This window comes from Thermobia domestica, chromosome 18 (genome assembly GCF_964235325.1).
Source record: "Thermobia domestica chromosome 18, izTheDome1.hap1.1, whole genome shotgun sequence".
NCBI classification, from domain to species: Eukaryota; Metazoa; Arthropoda; class Insecta; order Zygentoma; family Lepismatidae; genus Thermobia; species Thermobia domestica.
Genome location: NC_137471.1, coordinates 170,432,083 through 170,454,129, shown reverse-complemented (window position 1 = coordinate 170,454,129; position 22,047 = coordinate 170,432,083). Strand labels below are relative to the sequence as shown.

The 22,047-nt window shown below is 36.1% G+C and overlaps 1 protein-coding gene across 1 annotated transcript; it reads right to left on the bottom strand.

The window, feature by feature from the left end:
• Nucleotides 1-2,652: 2,652 nt before the first annotated feature.
• LOC145675027 (uncharacterized) lies at nucleotides 2,653-21,876 on the bottom strand. Its single transcript, XM_081745393.1, has 4 exons — nucleotides 20,767-21,876; nucleotides 13,336-13,425; nucleotides 10,098-10,184; nucleotides 2,653-4,555 (listed from the first exon to the last, which is right to left on the bottom strand). Exons 1-4 carry the CDS (start codon nucleotides 21,159-21,161, stop codon nucleotides 4,186-4,188), a joined length of 942 nt encoding a protein of 313 aa, XP_081601519.1. The 5' UTR covers nucleotides 21,162-21,876; the 3' UTR covers nucleotides 2,653-4,185.
• Between the last annotated feature and the right edge of the window lie 171 nt (nucleotides 21,877-22,047).

Sequence of the window (22,047 nt, the reverse complement as noted above, 5' to 3'; positions counted from 1 at the left end):
GATATAACATTTTAACTGCAAATTTTTTGTGGAGATTGAATGGCACTGTTATTTTTGCTATAGCGCTAACCATTACGAAGTTGTGACGTGACACTATCATTGCAGGTTACTTACTAGCGGATGGCCTTGACATATACAGAGAGCATTGAGATTGTACTGATCTCTGGAGAAGCATAAGGATGATCGCACACGAATTTAACCGCCATAATCCGGGACGGACTCGCATCATCAATGTTACTGTGTTCAAAAGCCTGAAGAAAGTCTACGAAGCCAGATCTGTGGTAAATGGACCCAAGATTGACATACAACGGACGGCAACAGACGAGGGCAGTGCTGGCATCATTCAAATGTCCCAAAGTAGCACATCAATCATGTGTATTGCACCCTTATAAACTTCAACTGCAACACTTTACAGATGATGATCCAGATCGTCGTCTGCAATTTGCTCAATGAGCCACAGAGAAGCTAATCTCCACATTTGTATCTGACATATTGTTTATTGATGAGGCAAACTTCTGTGTCGGGCAAGCTCAAACAGAACATGCCGTACTGGTAGGCTAGTAATCCGGCTTCATGCATTTACAGGTGTTTCCGGCAAAGCGATGAGTGGTGTGGCGGGCTCGCGTTGCGGGTCCATTCTTCATCGACATACCCTAATAGCAATGGGTTATACATCTTTGTCATCACTGCTGTTGGAGGATGGGTCATTCTCTACGTTCTTCCAAGACAATGGTGCTCCACCTCATTATGACATCTATCTCCGTTGAATACCTTAATCAGCAATTTCCTAATGGCTGGATTGGTAGGCAAGGTGCGATGGAATGTCACCTCGTTCCCGTTGGAACTGGACCTGTGGGGCCATGTAAAGTATGTTACGTATGCGGTAACTTAGATATGTTCAGCATCTTAAGGAATGAATTGTGAACATGTTCAAACATTACAGACGACCTTGCACAAGGTTTTGTGTGACTGGGAACTCAGAATACACCTGAGAATCAACGACTGAGGAACAATTGGCCTGCCTTGGGCAGCGCTGTATACATTCGGGCAATTGTACGCACTATTTTCAAGGGGTTATATCCCTCTTCTTTAAGATGCACAAAACTCGAAAGGGAGGGCACAAAATGAATCCTAACGATTAATGTAGCTATTTCCGTAAACAGCGTTATGCGAGATTCAATATATGGAATACGCACGATTTTCCATCTCTGTTATGTAAGGTGTAAAACACTCGAGAGATGTTGCACAAAACTGCACAAAATTAGTATTAATATTTGACATAATTGCCGGCATTGTACGCACTTTGCTGCTGTCATGCGCACTATTTTCAAGTGACTATATTTCTGTTATTTGAGGAGCACAGAATTACACAAAATGAATGCTAACGATCGATGTAAGTCGTAAATGGCGTTAGGCGAACTCTAGTGTCTAGCATACGCACTATCTTTGTGAAGTGCACAAAACTCGGTCCAGACTGGTATATATTTTTCCAATTTTTCGGTTGGATGAACTCTCAGGCCTGGCCGATACTAATTGAAACATTTAAATTTGAAACTTTTTCGGTTTCATAAAGTGCACAAAGCTTATAAGTTTTGTTTGAATCGGTTTCTGACGAACTACTCTTACTGACGAATAATATGACCATAATATGCATTTCTAACTAGTAGGAACAAAGCTTGAAGAAATTGAACATTTGACTATTTTGAAAATATTTTATTTCGACAAAGTACTTAGATTAAGTATTCATATCGTCACATAGATTTGTTTTTTTAAATAGATGTAAATATCATATTAGCATTTCCAACAATTTGGTGTCTGAAACTGTGTCGGAGAAATGATGAACACTGGTATAGTTTGCAACACTCTTAAAATTATGTAATTTTAAGAACTTGTAATTACAAGTACCAAAGGTATTTCTGTTGTTATACAGAGGAAATCAAAGTTCGTTTTGACAATTTTTCACAACTACGTCATTTTAAGTAGTATCACAAAATTGACCAATGTTCATCACATCTTCGAACGGTTTGAGATACCATATTACTGTAAGCGCTCCATTACTGTAAGCATACGATCTTCACGTTGATTGATCATCTGTGTGATTGGATTTGATACCTATCAAATTACATTTTGAAATACCTTTTCACAAGAATCAAATTTGCAATGGTTTCTATTTTCTTTTTCCTATTTATTAGAAATATTTCATTTCATGGTCATATTTGACACTTAAATACTTTCGATATGCATTGTCACGTCTGTCCCTCTTGCGTTCTTACTATTGTAAAGGTTTTCATGATTTTAATGTTCGTGATGATGTAACGTACTTAGTTTGCAACACGAAATAATAAATGTGGTATTGTATATTTTGTTTAACATGCAGATTTGAAATGTGTAATAATCTGACGTAGTGTCCTTTGAAACAATACAATTTTATGTTAAGTGGTAGTATTATTAACTGTGTAGTACTGTAAAGCATTTTAAACAATGTTTCCCTGTCGATATTTGCATGTATGAACTTTCACTGATTTTTGTCTGTTAGTGTAAAAGTTACATGAGCGTTTGAAGATAAACGGTCCACCCTGCATATCACTCATGAGATTTATTATTTTAATATATTGAAGAGAGTGTGAATTCTCAGAAAATAAAACGTCAATGAAACATACAATTGGAATTTATTCAAAATTAGGGCACTAAATCATACAAATAAACAAAAACTGTAATACATTTGCAAACCTTTGCACTTATTTAGTTTATATTTCGTCTTGTTTTCCGAGAGACGAACTCTCTTTTGCTTCTGACATTAAATCAATTGACTACGAATCCCTTTTGGAGATACTTTGCACATGATCTACGTAATTACAATGTATAAGGATATTTATTGCATTATTCGAGTGAAAGATAACTGGTGCATCTTCTGAAGATGATATCCTGTATCGTTGAACATTGACAACATTTACAATAAGAATTGTAGTCTTCTATTTATCGCTCATTATAGATGTACATGCTTAGTAGATGAGGATCCATCTGGTGGGAAAAAATATATTTGCTTTGTTACAGTACATATAGACCTGTATGTGTAAATTGTGACCTAGAAAAGCAAGGCAATTCATAATCGCCAAGTGAGAACTTTGAAAATTATATATATATATAGTTTGCAGAATCTCTGTAAAATTTATAGGATGTGTGAACAAATTTAATGCAATGATGGGGACAATTCGAGTTTATGACATATACAGTTAACTGCTCTGGTTTACTGTCTGGTTTATTTATTTTCTCCTTTTACGCTTATTGCTGCACCCCGCTAAGGTAACAAAATAATTTTTACTTATATGTTTACTGAATACATGACATTAGTCATGTATTCATAAAACGGCCGCAGTGACGTTACTAATTTCACGCCGCCATGCATCCCAATTGAAGTTATTGGCAATGACGCCACAATGAATTCCAATTTAAGTTACTGGCAATGATAACAATGATCGTTGAAGCAACTCAGTAGTGAAATATTACATTTTCGTAATGTTCTGATTGAAGGACGACTAATCAAACCCAAACGATATCTATAAATATGAATAGTAAAGAATAGTTATGGGAAACAAAAACTGCCAGACAAACTCTTATGCATTTCCAAATCGAAGAGAAAACAGATTCGAAAACCAGACTCACAGCAAACTTTTCCGTTGAAGCTAGAAATCAAACCCATTAATATATTTTCTTTCTATTTGAAAATTGTCATCCTAACAAAGTATACAATATATATATATATTGGTTGGTTTTAACGTCCCGGGATAATGCACCGAGCCTAAGGGAGACGGTGATGATGAGGTACATGATAATGGTGGAATGACGACCTACGCACATCGTTTGTACACCACAAAGCCTACTTGACGGGAGCTGGGATCGAACCAGGGACTATACCACTGAGCCACCGCACCCCCAAGTATGATTTCGTAAGTGTAGTTAGTTTATGGTCGTTACAATTTGTCCAAGCAATGCCTTTAAACGTGAGTTAAGAGTATCTACTAGTGAAGTAGTACTTAGTTATAAATGTTAATGTATATTCAGTTATATAGTTCAATTAACAATCTCAGAAGCAAACAAAGGGTTCGCCTCTCGGAAAACCAGAGGAAATATAACGAACGACACTTATATTAAACGATCTAAACCTACAAAACAATTACATTACATTCATTTTTCTTTCTCCTGTAGCTGCAGTATTCTTACTTGAATTCGCTCTTTTTGTTGCTGGAAAGATAGCAGTTCCATCTTCATCTTGTGTTCCTCCATTTTCATCCTATGCTCCTCTGTCATCTGTTGCACTTGTAGCTCATGTATTTTTTGGTTGAATTTCATTTGTTCCATAATTCTGGTACTATTTAATTCTAAAAGTTCTTGTTCGTAGCAGGTAAGTACTGCATTTTTAGACCTCTTTCGTTTACGAAGTGTCGCTTTTCTGTTTTGTTGTGTAACTTGAGACTCCGATGAAGAAGGCCTCTCCTGAAATGCATGGTCAGCTGAAGGCCGTGTATCTGCGACATCTTGATTCAAATCATGTCCTCTGCAAGCATCATACAAGAACTCGTTAGACAAATTTAACAGTAACTGATTCTATTATTAAATATATGCTATATATCATTGGATATTTCACCAATCATAATTCCTAATAATGTGTTTCTTGAACAATTAATTTAGAATTATTGACACAAGTAAGTGATCAGTAGTTCGTAAGTTATAACTATTTTCAGATTGATGATACCATAAATCATCGCCTTGTGTTCTCCGCACTCAACTTTCCAGTACCCAATTACATTACATATTATCTAAGTCTTCTCTGTTTCAAACATAGACTTGCAATAATCAAAACTTCTCATGTATAACTTTCCTATTGACTCCAATAGACTTGTATCTCCCAAGACATTTTTATCCCTGAAAGAATTTTTCCGATTTGCATTGCTCACAATTAACTTGTGAAACGTATGTATAATTTATTAATAATATTTTTGTAAATACTTGCTTTTAAAATTATTGTTATACTATCTATTAGTGTTACATAGTAAAATAGCCGCCGCGCCGTATCTATACGTGGCGTGTTTAGAAAGTTTTAAAACTGGACTCTTAATTTAAAAATGGCAGTGCTGACAAGCTATTGTGACGGATCTCTTTCAAAATAGTTCCCTCCTGACTGAACACACTGACTCCAACGGTGTTCTAGTTTTGGAAGCATTCTTGCTTATTTTCTTTGCTATGGGTCTGAGGAACCTTCTCTGTCTTTGCTTGGATGTCTTTAATGGAATGAAATCGTTTGTCTTTCAGAGAAGATTTCACTTTAGAATACAACTAAAAGTCGACATCGGCTACATCAGGAGAAAAGGGATTTCAGAAGTACAGAAACTCGGAATTTGACCGAACATTTCGTGAGTGAGAAAGCACGATGACTCGGTGAGTTGTTGTGAGGGAGGACTCAATTCTTGTCTCACCAGAGTGCAGATCTTCCGTATATTTTCGCGTAAACGTTGAAGGACAATTACATAGACTTATGGTTGACCTTTTGGCACTTAGGAGCAAATTCATGATGCACGATATCCATAGAATCGAAGAAAGAAAACTCACCAATATTGTATTCACATTCAACCGACTATGTCGCGCTTTTTTTCAGTCGTGGCGAACTTAGACCCTTCCACTGCGATGATTGTGCCTTTGTGTCTAGATCAAGCTCATAAACCCATGATTTGACGCTTGTAATTGCCCTATTTAACAATTTTGGGCCAGTTTCGGCCCTTTTAATCAGCGAACTTGCGACACTTCAAACCGATATTATTTCTACTGGTTTGACAATTTCATAATGAATTGCACAGATAATCGATACGTGTTCAAATGTTCAGTGGAAATTGACTGAACAACGTAGAAACTTAAATTCAGTTTTGTTTTCCTTAATTCCAAGTCTACGATGAGAGTATTGTACGCGAGGGATAGCATGAGCTATGACCTTGAAATCCGCAACCACCACTCTTGGAAGGAACAGGCAACCCTAATAGTGTTGCTAACTACCACAACGGTGAACAAGAATTTGGAGATTTGAAGCTGAATATTGTTCAAGGTCAACGACCTTCTGTAAAATCACTGTTGCGAGTGAAAATATTAATTTTAATGAAAGCACTTGGTCTTTACCTAAAATAATCCGTTCCTTAGGATTTATATGGATTAAGGCTGAAAACAATACTTATTGAAAAAGATGAATTTCGGTCAAAAAGATTGGTTTATTTACGAGCTATATATCATTACAGAAGGCAGAACTGCCCTATAATTTACATGGATGAGACCAGTAGCGGCGATTGGAATTTAAAAGTGGGGGGCAAGACATAATCTGAATATTTGTATATCAATGTTAGTTTTCCTGATTGTTTCTAACACTTTGTTTGGCGAAAGGTTGTAACTAAGATACTACCTTTTTCAGTTAAAATACCGTATACAGTATTTCATATTATATTAAATAAATTGACAAGAACAACGCAAGTAAGTACTGGCCCTTTGTACTCTTAAACAACGAAAATGTAAGAAGAGATTTGATTCATTGCTTATGAACATCTTAAAATTCCGTCTGGAAAATTGTATGATTAGATTATTGAATAATAAACTGCAAAATAAATAAATAAGTAAATAGAAAGGATAATATTAATCATAGTAATGAATAATGAGGCTTGTTTCGTAGAAGTTATATTTAAACTGGGGATTAATGAACAACTTCTTATATTTTCAATTCCACACATGCCATTAAATGTATGTTATTACTCTTAGAAAATAAGACAATAAATACTACAAGCATATTGTCGAATGCAGTTCCTGTAGCTTTCTTAACTCCACGGGAAGACAAATAACCAATACGTACTCACGCAACGGCGATTCTACGTACAAAAACTTTACATTTCCAAATGAAACTATATACATTAAGGGGTTACTTCAAACAAAGGGGCGGGGCAACTGACAACTGCCCCTCCTAATCGCCGCCCATGGATGAGACATAATTGCATTCATCGCACACAAAACAATCCTGTGGTGCGATAAGAATAATACAAGTTGACTCATACCAATTTCTAAAGGATAACGCTTAATAATCATGTATGCTGGTGGAGAAAATGGTTTTATTCTAGAAGTGTTAGTCATGTTCAAATTTGGAACGAAATCTTGCGATTATCACAAGAAAAAGGAAATCTTTAAACTTTACGTCCCAAGCTTATGCCGGTTAGGCTAAAGGAGACGGTGATTATGAGAGATGAAGGAAATGGTGGAATGAAGAAAGTGGGAGGAAACGGAGGAACCCCGAGAAAACCCACGAGCACGATGTTTGTCCGCCACAAAGTCCACACGGCGCGAGCTGGGATTGAACCCGGGACCCCAAGCACCGGCGGTGAACGCTCTACCACTGAGCCACCACGCTCCCGATTATCACGAGAACATGAATTATGAAAACTATGAAAAGTGGTTGAAATTGCGGCTGATTCCTAACTTGCCAAGTAATTCATTTCTTTGTGATAGACAATGCACCATATCACAATGTCTATTTAGATCCTTCACCGACACCATCTCGTAAGGATGTAATGATCGATTGGTTTGTAAGACATTATATTCCTTTTAGAGTAGATATGTACAAACCAGAACTTTATAATTTAATGAAAGCCAATAAAGCTCGTTTTAGGGCATTTAAAGTAGATTCTCTTCTTGCTGAATTAAGTTCTTCGTTTGTCCCCGTTTCATCCTGATCTAAACACGATAGAGTTTATTTGGGCTGCAATCAAAGAATATGTAGCAGCAAGCAGGACTATTTTTTCAGTTAACAATGCGATGAAACTCGCCGAAGAGAAGTTTACAATGATAACAGCGGAAGAGTGGAATGCAAGGTGTGATAAGATACGAAGATGTGAACAAGCATATTTGCAAATGGAACCTCAGTTAGACGTTCTTACTGAAAACATTACGATAAATTTAGCCGAGGACAGTCACAGGAATAGTGATCCTCAAAAGAAAATAACGACGAGACGGAAGACGAAGATGGTGATATAGATTGTATGGACTTCATTGAACCTTTATAAATATAACTAGGCAAGGCTATCATAATATATATGTTATGGTAAGTAGTTATTATCCATTGTTTTTACTTATGTTCGAGGTTAGTATCGGCATGGGTTAGAAACACTACCAAAAAGTCTTCCCTCTCTCTTCACTGTCACCCTCGCAGCGGACAGTGTTCTTCCTACCTCCCGCTTCTCATAGCTCATGCTATCTCTCGCGCTCTGTACACTAAATCGCGAACTTTTAAGGTTACATTGCTTTTTGGAATGGAAGGCACACCAGTCAGAGAATCATTTTCGACTGAGTCGCAGCCATCTTTCAATCTGTTGTATCAGATAAAAACATTTGATCGATTCAGTTATTTAACACCGAAAGCCGCTTTCCCGGCTCTAACGCCAAATTTCACACATACATTCATTGTTCCGTTTTTTCACATATACTACGAAATCACAAATCCACTGTGCACGGAACACAAATCTTAACTCACCAAGCTTCCACTCTTAACTGAGCAAAGGACATCGTGGTGATTTTTGCAAGATGTTTCAAAGATAAAACAAGCTTCCTCTTCCACATCCATGAGAAAACATAACCCCTTGAATAAAACAGTGACTGCTCTTGTTTTAGAACTTTCCAATTACACTACATACGACTAAATGAATACAAGTGTGGTTTCACAATATAGGAATTGTTTTTGCTTTTCTTTTCAGAATTAAACAGCACTTTCGTTTGTCCGAAAAGATAGTACTCATGGTTTCTGCTTAGTTTCCTGTAGGAGCATGGGATTTTCTGTATTGACTCAGCAGTAAGAGAGAATTGAGGACTTAACTTGAATGTAAAATAATTTCGATCTAAAGAACCAACAATAGTGGCGATGCTTTGGCCATGCAACACTCATTTGAATATGCGTCATACGCCTCGCCATTGTCTTTCGTAGATTTTGCACTGGATTTAATTTTACAATATAACAAATTAATGTCTAAAATGAAAATTAAATTTACTTAACAATATATCTATGGTAGAGACTCTCAACAATTTAAGTAGTGATATAGACCAAACAGTATTCTAAATTTTAAACTTGTTGAATGGACCTTCATATGATACGTACACCGAGATTTAGTAAAACTTGGTCTACACACTTACCTCAGAAACAATATATATTAATGAAAATGTCGGAAGCTATGTTCTATTTGTTTTCATGGATGACGTTTTCAGCTAATAAGTTCAACAGAGGCACCACCAACAAGGAGTAGAAGGTAACAATTTAAAAATTTCAAATAGTAAAGCAAGCAGGTAGTATATCGTTTTAAATGTCAATGCAAAGCAAATATGTGAGTGCTTTTTTTTTTTTTCGTTTAAATTTTCAGAAATTGAATTACAGACTCATATTTTGAACAGATATATATTAAGCCGAAAAGTTTTTAAGAAAATGTTTGCCTTGCAAAAACCTTTTAAACGATAAATTACTTGATTTCATTTACTCTTTAATATCGTTGAGATTCTTCCCGCATATTCTCTGTGGACGTCCGATTGAATTTGATTAACTTAGTATATCATTCCCACAAACTAATGTAATGTGGTTTCCTGGAATTTACTTTAAACGTAGTTCAAGTGCTTTTCTTTCAGCTTCCTTAATGTTTAAATTCACCAAACCAAGAAGGTCTTTGCTGTTTAGAATACAGTTAAACTATTGGCACTTGTTCACTCGGAAATTCCTATAGTCTACATTGTATAAATAAATGTAGCTGGAGCCAGAAGGAACTAAGCTTCAACACAAACTTTATAGGAGGCACGGCCGCTCCACAGAATTGTATAGCTGAAATTAGAGGATCGGTACAAATGTGTATTTTATCGTAATATTTTTAACCTATGAGATATGAGCCATTTTGTTGGTATGGGCCGTTTAGTTTTTTTTTCTTTTTTTTCCTTGTATCCATCTCCTTTTCGGTAATATTTCCGAGTACACACCAATATTATAAGATTTTAGTCCCTGATTAGTAGTAGAATGGCGTATTAGAACACCGAAGCATACATACCTATGCGAAAAATTTTCTTCGTCATTTACATGAGAAATCTCCACAATTTCAACACAAGAAAGTAATTCGTCCTCATTTCCAAGTTCCCTGCAAAGGATAATAAGTTACTTATTACTATTTAGTTTATTCTAACATATAACTAAAATTACCTTCACGTATAATTATTTCACATAAAATATTAACTGATTTTCATAACTTGAATCCTCAGCAGACCAATTCACTGTTAATGATACTGTGTGTTATAGAAGTAAGCAAAATTGTTTTACCATCATTGGAGATTTCCATTACTTTACCTATTACCAATTTGACTGTTCCATGAAAGTCAAAGAAGTTACGAAGCTTTTGGATTTTTGTAAATCGTGGAGATCGGGTAATTCACTTCCTCATTTCTGACTGATGTTATTTTCGAGTAGTCACAGTGATTGGAAAGCCTCGGAAAAGTACATGCCACATTTCACCAAAACGGACTTTCTTTCGGGACCGGGGGGAAGGGTGGGAGTAAGTATGTGTGAACATCCTGGAACATGCAAATTCAACCTTTCGTTCTTAACAGACTTTAACCCAAAACCAGTGGTTATGGAGTCATTGTAATCAGAATATCCAACTCAATCTCTTCATGAGAAACGGTCAGCTCCCATACAGGGCTAACAAAGAGAAAGTTTCTTACGTCTGCCCTATCAAGCCAATAGCGATAAGTTTGGAGACTATCTTAAACATATATATCAAGCTTCAAACACACGAGAGAGAGAGAGAGAGAGAGAGGGAAAAATGAAATGAAATCTTTTGAGTTTTACGTCCCACGGTTATGCCGGTTAGGCTAAAGGAGACGGTGATGATGAGTAATAAATGAAATGGTGGAATGAAGAAAGTGGGAGGAAACGGGAGAACCCAGAGAAAACCCATGCACATGGTGTTTGTCCACCACAAAGTTCACTTGGCGGGGGCTGGGATCGATCCCGGGACCCCAAGCACCAGAGGTGAACGCTCTACCACTGAGCCACCGCGGTCCGAGAGAGAGAGAGAGAGAGACAGACACACATACATACGTATACCTAGATATATTTGTCAGTGAAACACAAAATATATAATTAATCATCGCAATTTACTTTGTCGCCTTCAAAATATGCACCATTTGAAGAATATACACATGCCAACAACTAACCCTATCATCAAAACACTTTTTGTAGTCTTTTTCCGGAATAGCCTTTACTAATTTCTTCAGCGAACTTCGTTTAATTGACTCAGTTGTGTCAAAACGAAGTGGTAATCTGAGATTTGGAAACAGGAAAAGTCAGATGGGACCATATTAGGTGAATACGGATCAAGAATCGTAGAAGAATTAATCAAGAACATTCGTTGAACCTTTTGCCAAACATTCCGTCACAATAATTGCCTTGTGTGATAGTGCGTTAATGGTGCAATTGTTCTTCTATGGTTCGGTTCTTTTGTAAATATTTTCACGTAAATAGTTCATGATGCTCAAGTAGTACTTATTCCTTGTTGAATGTTTGTTCTTCTGGCAGGAATTGTGAATACACAACACCTCAGTAATTGAAAAACAAAAGTCATAACTACCTTGATTTTAGGGCGACTTTTTTTTTTCTTAAGCAGTTTTCCCTTTGCACCAAGCAGACTGTTAACTTGTCTGCATGTCAAGCTCGTAAACCTATGTCTTGTGTCCCGTAATAATATATTTCATGAATGTAGGATCGGATCTCAACCGATCGATCTTATCTTTAGCAACTTGTTTCCGACATTCGTTTTGGAGAAAATTTCTTTCTGAACAAGTCGAACGACGACGCGTCTCATGCAATGTTGTCAGATTCAGAACTACAGACTTCCCGCCCAAAGCCCTGAAATTTCCCGATCGCTTGCAAAATTTCCCGCCAAGAAAGAATATCAATCATTAATTAAATAATTAATCAATTAATCATTATATTAATGATATCAAATTAAAATCAAATAACTATGAACAATCAATCAGAAGTACATCTTTTCCTGCGGGAGGAGAAATCTATTATAGGGCTATCCTTCAATTTTCTATCTGTAGTTTATTTGATATAGAGAGAAATATACATGTTGTGTGTGTGTGTGTGTGTGCTACCTCCAAACATTATATCTTTCCCTCCTTCCCCTCTCTTCTCCCTAACATTCTGTGAATGACTGCCCGTAACAAATATAGTGAGTAAAGAGCCATAAACCCTTCTTCCCTTCTTTCTTCTCGCAGAAAATGGATTTTGGCCCGATTAACAATCAGTTTAGTTTCATTTGGTTCGGTTTATTCCTCTCTTGCTGTTTTCTAATCTTCAAAGACGGTTCTAATCCATGTATTATTCCGTGTACTCCAGAGATAACGACAAGAAGTGACAAAGAGAAGACATGAACAGGAAGATGATTTGACAGAATTTCCCATTTTCAACCAGAATTTTCGGCATTCCAATGCTAAGAATTTCCCGTTTTACGGGAAATTTCCCGCCATCTGACAACACTGGTCTCATGCCCAAATTATCAATAAAATAGTACGAAGAGTTTCGTGTGAAATGCTGAGGAGGTCCAGGGCCATCTCTCTCAAGTTTACATGACGATTTTCCATCAAGATTTCTTTCACTTTGTTGATGTTTTCATCGATTGAAGATGTTGAAAAATGACCGGAGCAAGGCAAATCTCCATACACTTCTTGGCTCTTTTGAATGCTTCGTATCACCGATATGCTTCAGTTTTGAATGAAACTGACTCACCATAAGTCTTTTCTAGCATTTTCAATGATTCCACAGACGGAATTCCGTACGCAACCTACAATTTCAAGGAAACTCTTTGCTCAATCTTTTTATTCATTATAAAAATCCAAGACATACTGTAGGTCGACAAACAAAACCAGCATATGTAAACAAACTAGTTCACCAATCACGCTCTTATTGTACATCATAACTAAGCATAATGCTGCCATCTTACAGCAGAACAAAATAAAGAATATTTTACACGGCATTTTTAAATTAGAAATTCCGGATACTTTCTTGATAGAAATTTATATATATATATATATACCATTAGATTAAAAAAAAATTTCAATTCAATGAGCTACTTGGCATCTCTTTAGTACGTATCTTAAAATAAATATATGTTTTAGCATGAATATACCTAAGTTCGTTTATGTGATGTAATTTATAACAGGGACCAGAAGGTAATATATACACACTTAATATCTAACTTGATATCAAAATAAAGACAATTATTTTACCGTTGCAATCTGTCATCTGTTCCTTCAGGAGCTACAATGTTATCTTCGCCACGAGAGCAAACTTCATTCATGTGTAGCTGTTCAGTATTCCTGCAAAGTAGGAGATTAAGTTTGAAAAACACATCATACAATATTCCTCTCCAGTATACTATATTTCAAACATTTCTAACTGTATAAACCGATATATCAGTGCAATTATTACTATAAAAATAAATTCTAAGTTAATATCAATTAATCTATTATAAACCAAAGAATATACGTGAATGAAAGATGTCAGTTTAAGAAATTTAAAAAATGACACATTTTTGCAATGATTTAAGATACCAATAACCATATTATTCAACGGCTTCATGTTCATATGAGCGCAGAAATTTGTACTCGAAGTTTAACATTTCTTTTCAGCAGAGATGCTACGCGAATCTTAAGCCAACAATGTAACCTGGAATCGTATATATACTATGGAACCCAGCGTTAACAGCCCTCCCTGCTGGTCTAGTGGCTACCGCGCACTGCTTTCAAGCACCGGACCCTGGGTTCAATTTTCAATTCACTTGTACTCTGAGTTTTGAAATTCGAACCTAATATCCACAAACTTAAGGGCATTACTTAATACAAACTTAATAGAAAATACTACTGTATGAAAGAATTTGTGATAAATAACCTTTAAGAAAAATGTACATCGGAACTATCTAGTCACCATAGTCGTGACTTAAAATCTTTTCATTGACTTCCGATGATGTAAAACAACGCTCAGGAATTCTAACTACCTTTCCACTTACAGATTTCTGCTATTCCGTAATACATAAATGAAATTAAATCCTTCAGTTTAACACCCACGGTATGTCCTTTAGGCTAAGGGAGATGATGATTAAAGCAAGTGACTGATAAGGGAATTGATGGAATGAGAAGTGGGGGAGTCAAAGGAAATATCCCAAAAAAACCCACGGACACACTGTTATCCACCACAAACTTACTTGGCCGGGATCGAACCAAGGACCCCACGCTAGAGGTAAGTGATCTACCACTGAACCACCGTGCCCCCAATTCATTTGTACCTCGAGCTTGCGACTTTTCCCTGGAGTCTCGGTCACGAAGGATAAAACAGGAACAAGAAGAAAAAAGAAAACATGAAGGAACAATACAAAACGAAGCGAAGAGTGATGCTGGAAAACAGTTTGTCAAGTACAATGATTAAACATCAAATGCTAGTTAGGAAATGAAGGGTGTGAGGCAAGAACATGGTAAACAACAAATTTTCAATTGCTGAGTTATGCAGCACCCGATTGAGAGGAACGCATACCGCTTCGTTTGAACTTGTCTGTTTCATCTTTAAGGTATACTCTTATGTGAAAAATCAGCTTTCTGACTTTTAAAATGAAATGTGCAGCAGAAAACCTCTAATTTCTTAAAATAGTAACATTGTGGGTTACCATGTTCTTGCCTCACACCCTTCAAACCTGCAATAGTCGATCTGGCGGAGTAGACTTGTGCGCTCTTTTGTGCAAGGTTGTCAGGTCGTGCTATTATTTTTATTGTTATGACAATGGTGTGTGACTTCTGTAATTACCGCTTCCCAATCATAGCTAAACCAATCCTTGTCCAAATTTTATTTTATTCTTTTAAAATAAATAAATTTTCAAATACAAGTCTGTCGTCTCCTTCATTTCTGGCCTCCAATACCCAATTTAAGAATCATTACACGGATCCCAATGAAAAATCGGGCATTTATGAAATAAAATACAACTGCCATGAGAGTCGTATAGGCAAAACCAAAAGAAATCTAAAGGTTTGTTTCGAGGAGTATATTCAGGATTCAAAAACGTAAAACTCGGTGTCAGGTCTGCCGAAACATTTGACAGTAACACTACATAAGGTAGAAGATTCAAAAAAAATTATCAGGGGCCAGAAATGAAGTACAGAGACTCATATTTGAAACTTTATTTATTCATTTAAAAAAGCCAAAATTAAATTTGGACAATGGCTGATTATGCGAAGAATGGGAAGCAGTAATTACAAAATGCGCACACCAGTGTCATAACAACAAAAATAATAGCACGAACTAGCAACCTTGCACAAAAGAGCACACGAATCGACTTTGCCATATTCGAGATTTCATCACCGCCATTTCATGTTTAATCGTACCCGACAGTGTTTTCCAGCTCAGCTCTTAACCAGGTAAGTCTGTTAAATTTTATTTTTATTTTTTCCGTGACCAAGACTAAAAGAAAGTCGAAAGTTCCGAAGCACAAATAATATTCAGGAATTGCAATAATCTGTAAGTAGAATGACAGTTAATCGACATTGATATGACTATGTCTTAACGTAAGTAATTTTACTCTGAAATTTAACATCTCCTTTCATCGTAAGGAGATGGGGATAAAGTTGATCTTAAAATGCAAAGTGCTTGCCTAGAAATTGAAAACCAGACTGACATGCACAGATAGCAAGCATGGTATTGCGGCCAATCCAGAAGTTCCGGGAGTGACTGTCTGACATTTGAAAGCTAAATATTTTAAAAATCAAGGACTGTTAGGCTAGTTTTTGTCATTACAATGGTAAAATATTTGTATTCTACTATCTTCAAAATATCGGCTTTCAACTCAGATTTAATTTCATGTAAATAATAATAAAATCTGCGTTCCGGATGTGACGCACATGGCCAGTGAAATCATGGATACCATTCTTCAATCGCAAAAATCTGTAAATATTCACACTGTACAAATCAAACACTTTAGAGCAAGGAGGATATTTCAAGCTTTCGTATGATGTATATACTTTCGAGAAAGCATGCGGGTATTTTCCTCTTAAATAATTAGAAAAAGGATCCGGGTGTGGCCTCTGAGCAGACCTTACAAGTTAACTCTGTTTAATACAAACATACCTACTAGTTTGAGCAAACGGTTTAAAAGGAGGTTTAAACAGCCTTTTTTAACACCAAATTTGAAGTATATATAAGATTGTTAAATATTACTGGTATAGAAAACAACTCTTCAATAAACTGAAAGTGCTTTTCAGTGAATTCGACTTACATATTATTAAAATAAATACATTTTAAGTAGTTACTAATTAAGCACTTTAAATTAAACTAGTTTATCAGTTTATTCCTAGAAAAAATGGCTAAAAATTATCTTGTAGTACACTGTAATGTTAAATCGTTATTGTGTCACACAGGTACACTAGTATCACAAAACTGCCAGTTTCTGTGTTACTTTTGTAACACAATATTTTACACAGGAACTCCTGTAAAAGTATGCACCACTCTGTGTAAGCCTTTCATTTCAATTTGCGGAGGAGAAACTATTTTTCTACTTTCATTTAAAGAAACCACTCACTCTTTATTACCAGCTGTGTATTTCGATGGATCTTCCAAAAGGTTCAAGAAATATCACTTTCATCATTTTCGTTTCAGACCCGCCCGACTGGCAAGTGCAAACATATTTTTTCTTGGTGTTAGTTCTGTTAGCAAGCAATTCCACCATCAGGAATTTCCCTGCCTGCAAATCCTCTTCACTTACTTCAGTATCTAAAGGAATGGAACAAAATTCAACTTCATCGCTTGACTTGTTGTTAGAATCTGGGTAAACATCTGCAAGATCCAAAGGCGAAACATTTCTGACGGAAGAACGAGAGGAAAAAACAATGGTTTTGGGTGGGGAACTAATAGTAAGGGAGATTTTGTCACTGCTGTAGAACACATGAAGCGACTTCAAACTTTCGATTGGGTGCAGATTCTTCAGCGTTCGTTGAGTATCGGCTTGCAGGCTTGAATTTCTTCCTTCGCAACCGGAATGCAGCAAATATTTCTCATTACTTCATTGTCATATACCGTAAAAGAATTTGCGTCATCAACAGTGTACTTTTTTGAATGAACAGCAATTCAAACTGACATTTTAACAATCCTGCCAACTCCGTCAATTGACACTTTGCCGTGGAATGTTGCGCAGAGACCAAATTGCTGAGATGTACAAGTTTTAAGAAAAGCTACTCTCAATAAGCTTACCGTACAGAACTGAACCCGGCGTCAAACCTATTTCATTAATCTGAAACTTATCAATAATTATCAATATTGATTGGTGATTAATAATCATCAGTTATCAATAATATGGATTAGCTAGGGATGGGTGAAGATTTCAGGTATTCTTCGGAATTAAATTATTAATTCCGAAGGAGACCTGAAATCTTCAACCATCCCTAGCTAATCCATATGAAACACTTATAATAAGTATCCTCAAATATCGCGGTTGGATTTACTTCGAATGTTTATGTCGTTCAGGCTTCAAATTATCTTCCAATCTTATGAATTAACAGAAACGAAGCGCATACAACAAAGATGTCACAACCCGGAATTTAATATATTGGTCTTATTTTACAATTAACAGTATCGTCAGAGAAAAAAAAAATAGACATTGACGTAGGTTTGAAACGTCATAACACTCATTCTCGGGTATTTTGCTGTTAAAGTAATTACTTGTTTTCGAGTAAACAAAAATTTTAGCAATATTTGGTTCCGGGTGTGACACGGACAGACAGATCACTTTAAAGGGCGTGAATTTTACAATAACTCATCTCAATTTTCTACAACTTTAAGGTGAAGCAACCATTAACACAACTGCTTGACACCATACTATTTTAAAGGGAAACAAGTGAATATCTATTCCACCCAGCATTTCCGAATCAATCTTATTTTTCTTTGATAACGCTGATCTTCCACTAATGTCATACAAATATGATTACAACTCGAGAAAATCATTCAAAGTTTTAAATTTTTACGTTAATTCATCAAACTAGAGACATATACCTTCTGTATTTTGCTGTTTAAATGTTATTCGGAATAATTTGAATTTTTAGTGTAACAGGATTACTTTATTCTAGATTGGCTCACTAACCACTTGATTATTAGGAAGCTCTTGACCTAAAACAAAGTTACAAAATTACGATACTCTCGTCTATTTTTAATTTTGTTACAAATATGTGTTTCTTAGTGGTAAGCACAGCTATATACTGTCATGAAAGTTAAACATGATTAATTACCTTCAAAATCATATAATTTTACCTGACTCACCCACAGTAAGTACTAACAGCAGTGATAATCCATGAACTGTAAATATAAAACTAAACGTACAAGATATTTCTCGTTAAGTTTCTTCATTGTATTTTGTCAATATTTTCAAAACTTCCTTCGAATTACGGGGAGAAATACAGTAATTAGTTAATAGAAGTAATGTTTAATGAAACAATTAAAATGATAGGTAATTGCTAAAGCATATACTGCGATTATGCATAGTTACGTACGCAAGAACTGCCACTATATTTTGACCAGCAAACACCGTGTGCGTGGGTTTTCTCGGGGTTCTCCCGTTTCCTCCCACTTTCTTCATTCCACCATTTCATTCATCTCTCATCATCACCGTCTCGTTTAGCCTAACCAGCATAACCGTGGAACGTAAAATTCAAAAATTTCATTTCATATTTTGACCAGCTACTGGAAATATGTATTATTTTTACTAATATTAGGAAGCATAAACTAATCTTTAACCAAAATGAAATTTATCAAGTGCCTTCTATCCTTTCACTCGGCTTTCGCTAGGTCAACTTAAAAGTATGATAACGTTATAGAATTCGACAAAATATGCTAACTTGCATGAAACAGTGTGAACATAAAAATAGTTAAAAGGTATAAGCAACACTAAAATATATGAACATATCTATAAAGTTTAAAAATTGGGTTATGCTTTTCAAAGTTTACTCACAAACAGAGTGCTACTATTCTCAAACTTCAGAGTGCTACTATTTCCAACATCAGGTTTAACGATTACAACAGGGGTCCATATATTTATAAAATGTACAGAAGAAATATATACTATTATTTTGATAGAAAACTGTGTAAGTGAAAATATGTCGGCATCTTCTTGTGAGATGCATACTTACAGCGAAAAAGAGGAAAGAAGATGGAAATGTTAGGCAGGAAATCCTCCGTAAAGAATCTATTATGTAGGGTATGCGAAGATAAAGGAAGTGAGTTAACTCATGATGCGCGACTATAAAAGCAGCGGAGAAAGAAGTATTCTTGGACTGACAAATTATTTATTATGTAGATGCTGCACTTTTTAATAATAACAGAACAGACAGATTGTCTAAGCAGCTATCAGAATAAATACAAGCGCAGGTTACTTCTTCTTGAACTTGGAAAAGAAAATACTTTATTATGTAGTGCAATACCGAACTTTAATTCTTATTGTTTTGGATTCAAAGTGAGAATATTTGATGAAGTATTTACATGAATTTAAATTACCAAAAGACAATGATAGGTGCCAGAAATGTGACAAGACTACGAAATGAATTAAAAGAACCGATAAACTTGACGGTTTAACATAGATGTGCAAGATTACGTCAAGTAAAGAAAAAGAAGTAAGTTAAAAAAATGGAAGAGCGTAAAAACGAACTCTTGGTGCATTTTCATACATTCTGGGATTGCTGGAGGAGTTATCGCCAGCACCGACTTTGTTACTGGCAATGCTTTCTTATGAGTGGACGCACACGAGGCCGGGCGGTGACACAGCCAGAAACACCAATCAACCTATGCTAAATGGCACAAAAAGGGCAAGGTGCTAGGACACAGGCTCCCTTCCCATTTAGCTGTAATAAAGACGGAAAACAACGTGCCCTGCGGAGCTCTAACCCACCTTCACTCGCTAACGCTCGCTCCGCAATACTATGTAAATTGAATATTACACTTTGGTACAGAAAGGATCCAACCTAGCTACTAATCTATATGGAGGACCTCTGTTCTAGAACCTTCCCCACAAAAAGCAAGAATTTGTCTTTCGCACCTGCGCACTACGGATACACTACGTACGGGACGCTCGGGCACTTCTGTTGACTCACATAGCATTCTAGCTCCCACTGGCCACCTAGCACAAGTTGGTTTATGCTTTTTATGACATACGTTTGGACGCACATTTATACTAGTATGCGAAAGCCCTCCTAGAGTGATTTTGCACCCATGAATGAAACTCCTACCCTAAGGAACAACTTCTAAATGAATTTCGGGATGAAACAACTGTGTATAGTAATAGGATAGCAAAGAACCATTTTTGATTTGTGCATGCACCAGGGTAATGGCAGCCCAGAACATCTTAGGGGATCATTTAAAGCATGAAAAGCGAAAAAATGCCTTTTTAATTTGATGAACTATTCTTAATCTGCACCAAAACCCTTATATTTTGATTACTTTTATACGTCTTTTTTAAACTCAAAACATATACTTCTTTTGACAAATACAAATTACACAAATTACAAATCTATGGTTGCATAAAATGTGTTGGAAATTATATTTAAACTAAGGGGGTACTAGGTACTACTTTTCATTCAATAATGATGCTCAACACTAAACTGACTACTACTGGCAATATGAAAACTAAAGGCACTTACCGCTCACAGCTATCACAATCAAATTCATTGCTGTCCTTCTCAAACTCTTCTGGAATCAATTCAAATATTTTCCAATCTAAATCGGGTGGGGACTTGGGAGCTGGACCGCCACCTGTAGCATTTTTAGATCTCTTGTAAAGGCTGATGGACTTTTTTGCTGACACTTTCATTCGTCTCCATTGTTCCTTAATGCGAAGGAGGCTGCGCTGTGTTCCATAAACTGCTGAAAAGGATTCATGTATTTGCTTCCATAAATTATGTTTTTTCTGTAATGAAATTTGGTCTCCCGATTTGCTTTCAATTCCGCTGACGTTGCAGCGAATCAAGTCCAACAGTAATTCCTTCTCTTGAATTGACCAGTTATCGGACCGATCGCGTTTTTTCCTTTCTTGCATTTTTCGAAATTACTCTTATATGAATTTAATTTTTCGTTTATGATTAACATATAAACACACAACGTGAATAACAACCACATCGAATTTCGCGGTTCATATGTTTTTCCATTACACAAACTGCGCACGCACAAAGTAATTTGTCCACCGTTGCCACATTTATTTTTGTCCATCTACGTATACGGGTCTAACTAGTAAATCAAACCCGAATAAACCGATTAGTTTAACTCCAAATGGACTCTGAATACCAAATAGTTCACCAACCTTAGTAGAGAGCTAGTATGCCACTAACTAGTAGGTGACTAAAAATCGATTAACGAATTGTCTCTGAATACCGCCCATTGTTCTCAAAATGGCGTGTGAGGTTGTGGTGGTGTAAACAGCAAGAGCTCAAGAACAACAACTATACAAGATTGTTTTGATTTTTATGATCAAGTGCTTCAAGAATTAATAAAAATGTTCAGTTGGGCTGGTGGCAAAATGTTGTGTGTGTGTGTGTATATAGGTTTCCATCAAACAAACCACTAAAATTGTAAACACAAACGAGTTAGAACAATTTGCCCGTTTGTTGTGACATAGTCTACCAGATGTTAGCTATTTGTAATGATAGTGGTAACGTATTCTAGAAGGTGCTGGTCAATTTTAGGCACATCACATGTTGCAAAACTTTGGCTTAGGTACACCACATTTTCCAAATTTACAGTTAAAGTTGAACACTGAACGGATAGACATATTTCTGAGGAACAATTTCTGCAAATGACTGATGTAAATAATACAATTGATTTTAAGTTCGGAAGTGTAGCATTACTAGTGTAAAATTAAAGTGCGGTGCAGTTTTACTATACGGGGTCCATGTTCCGTTAAGGGGGTCCAGAACTACACTGGACCC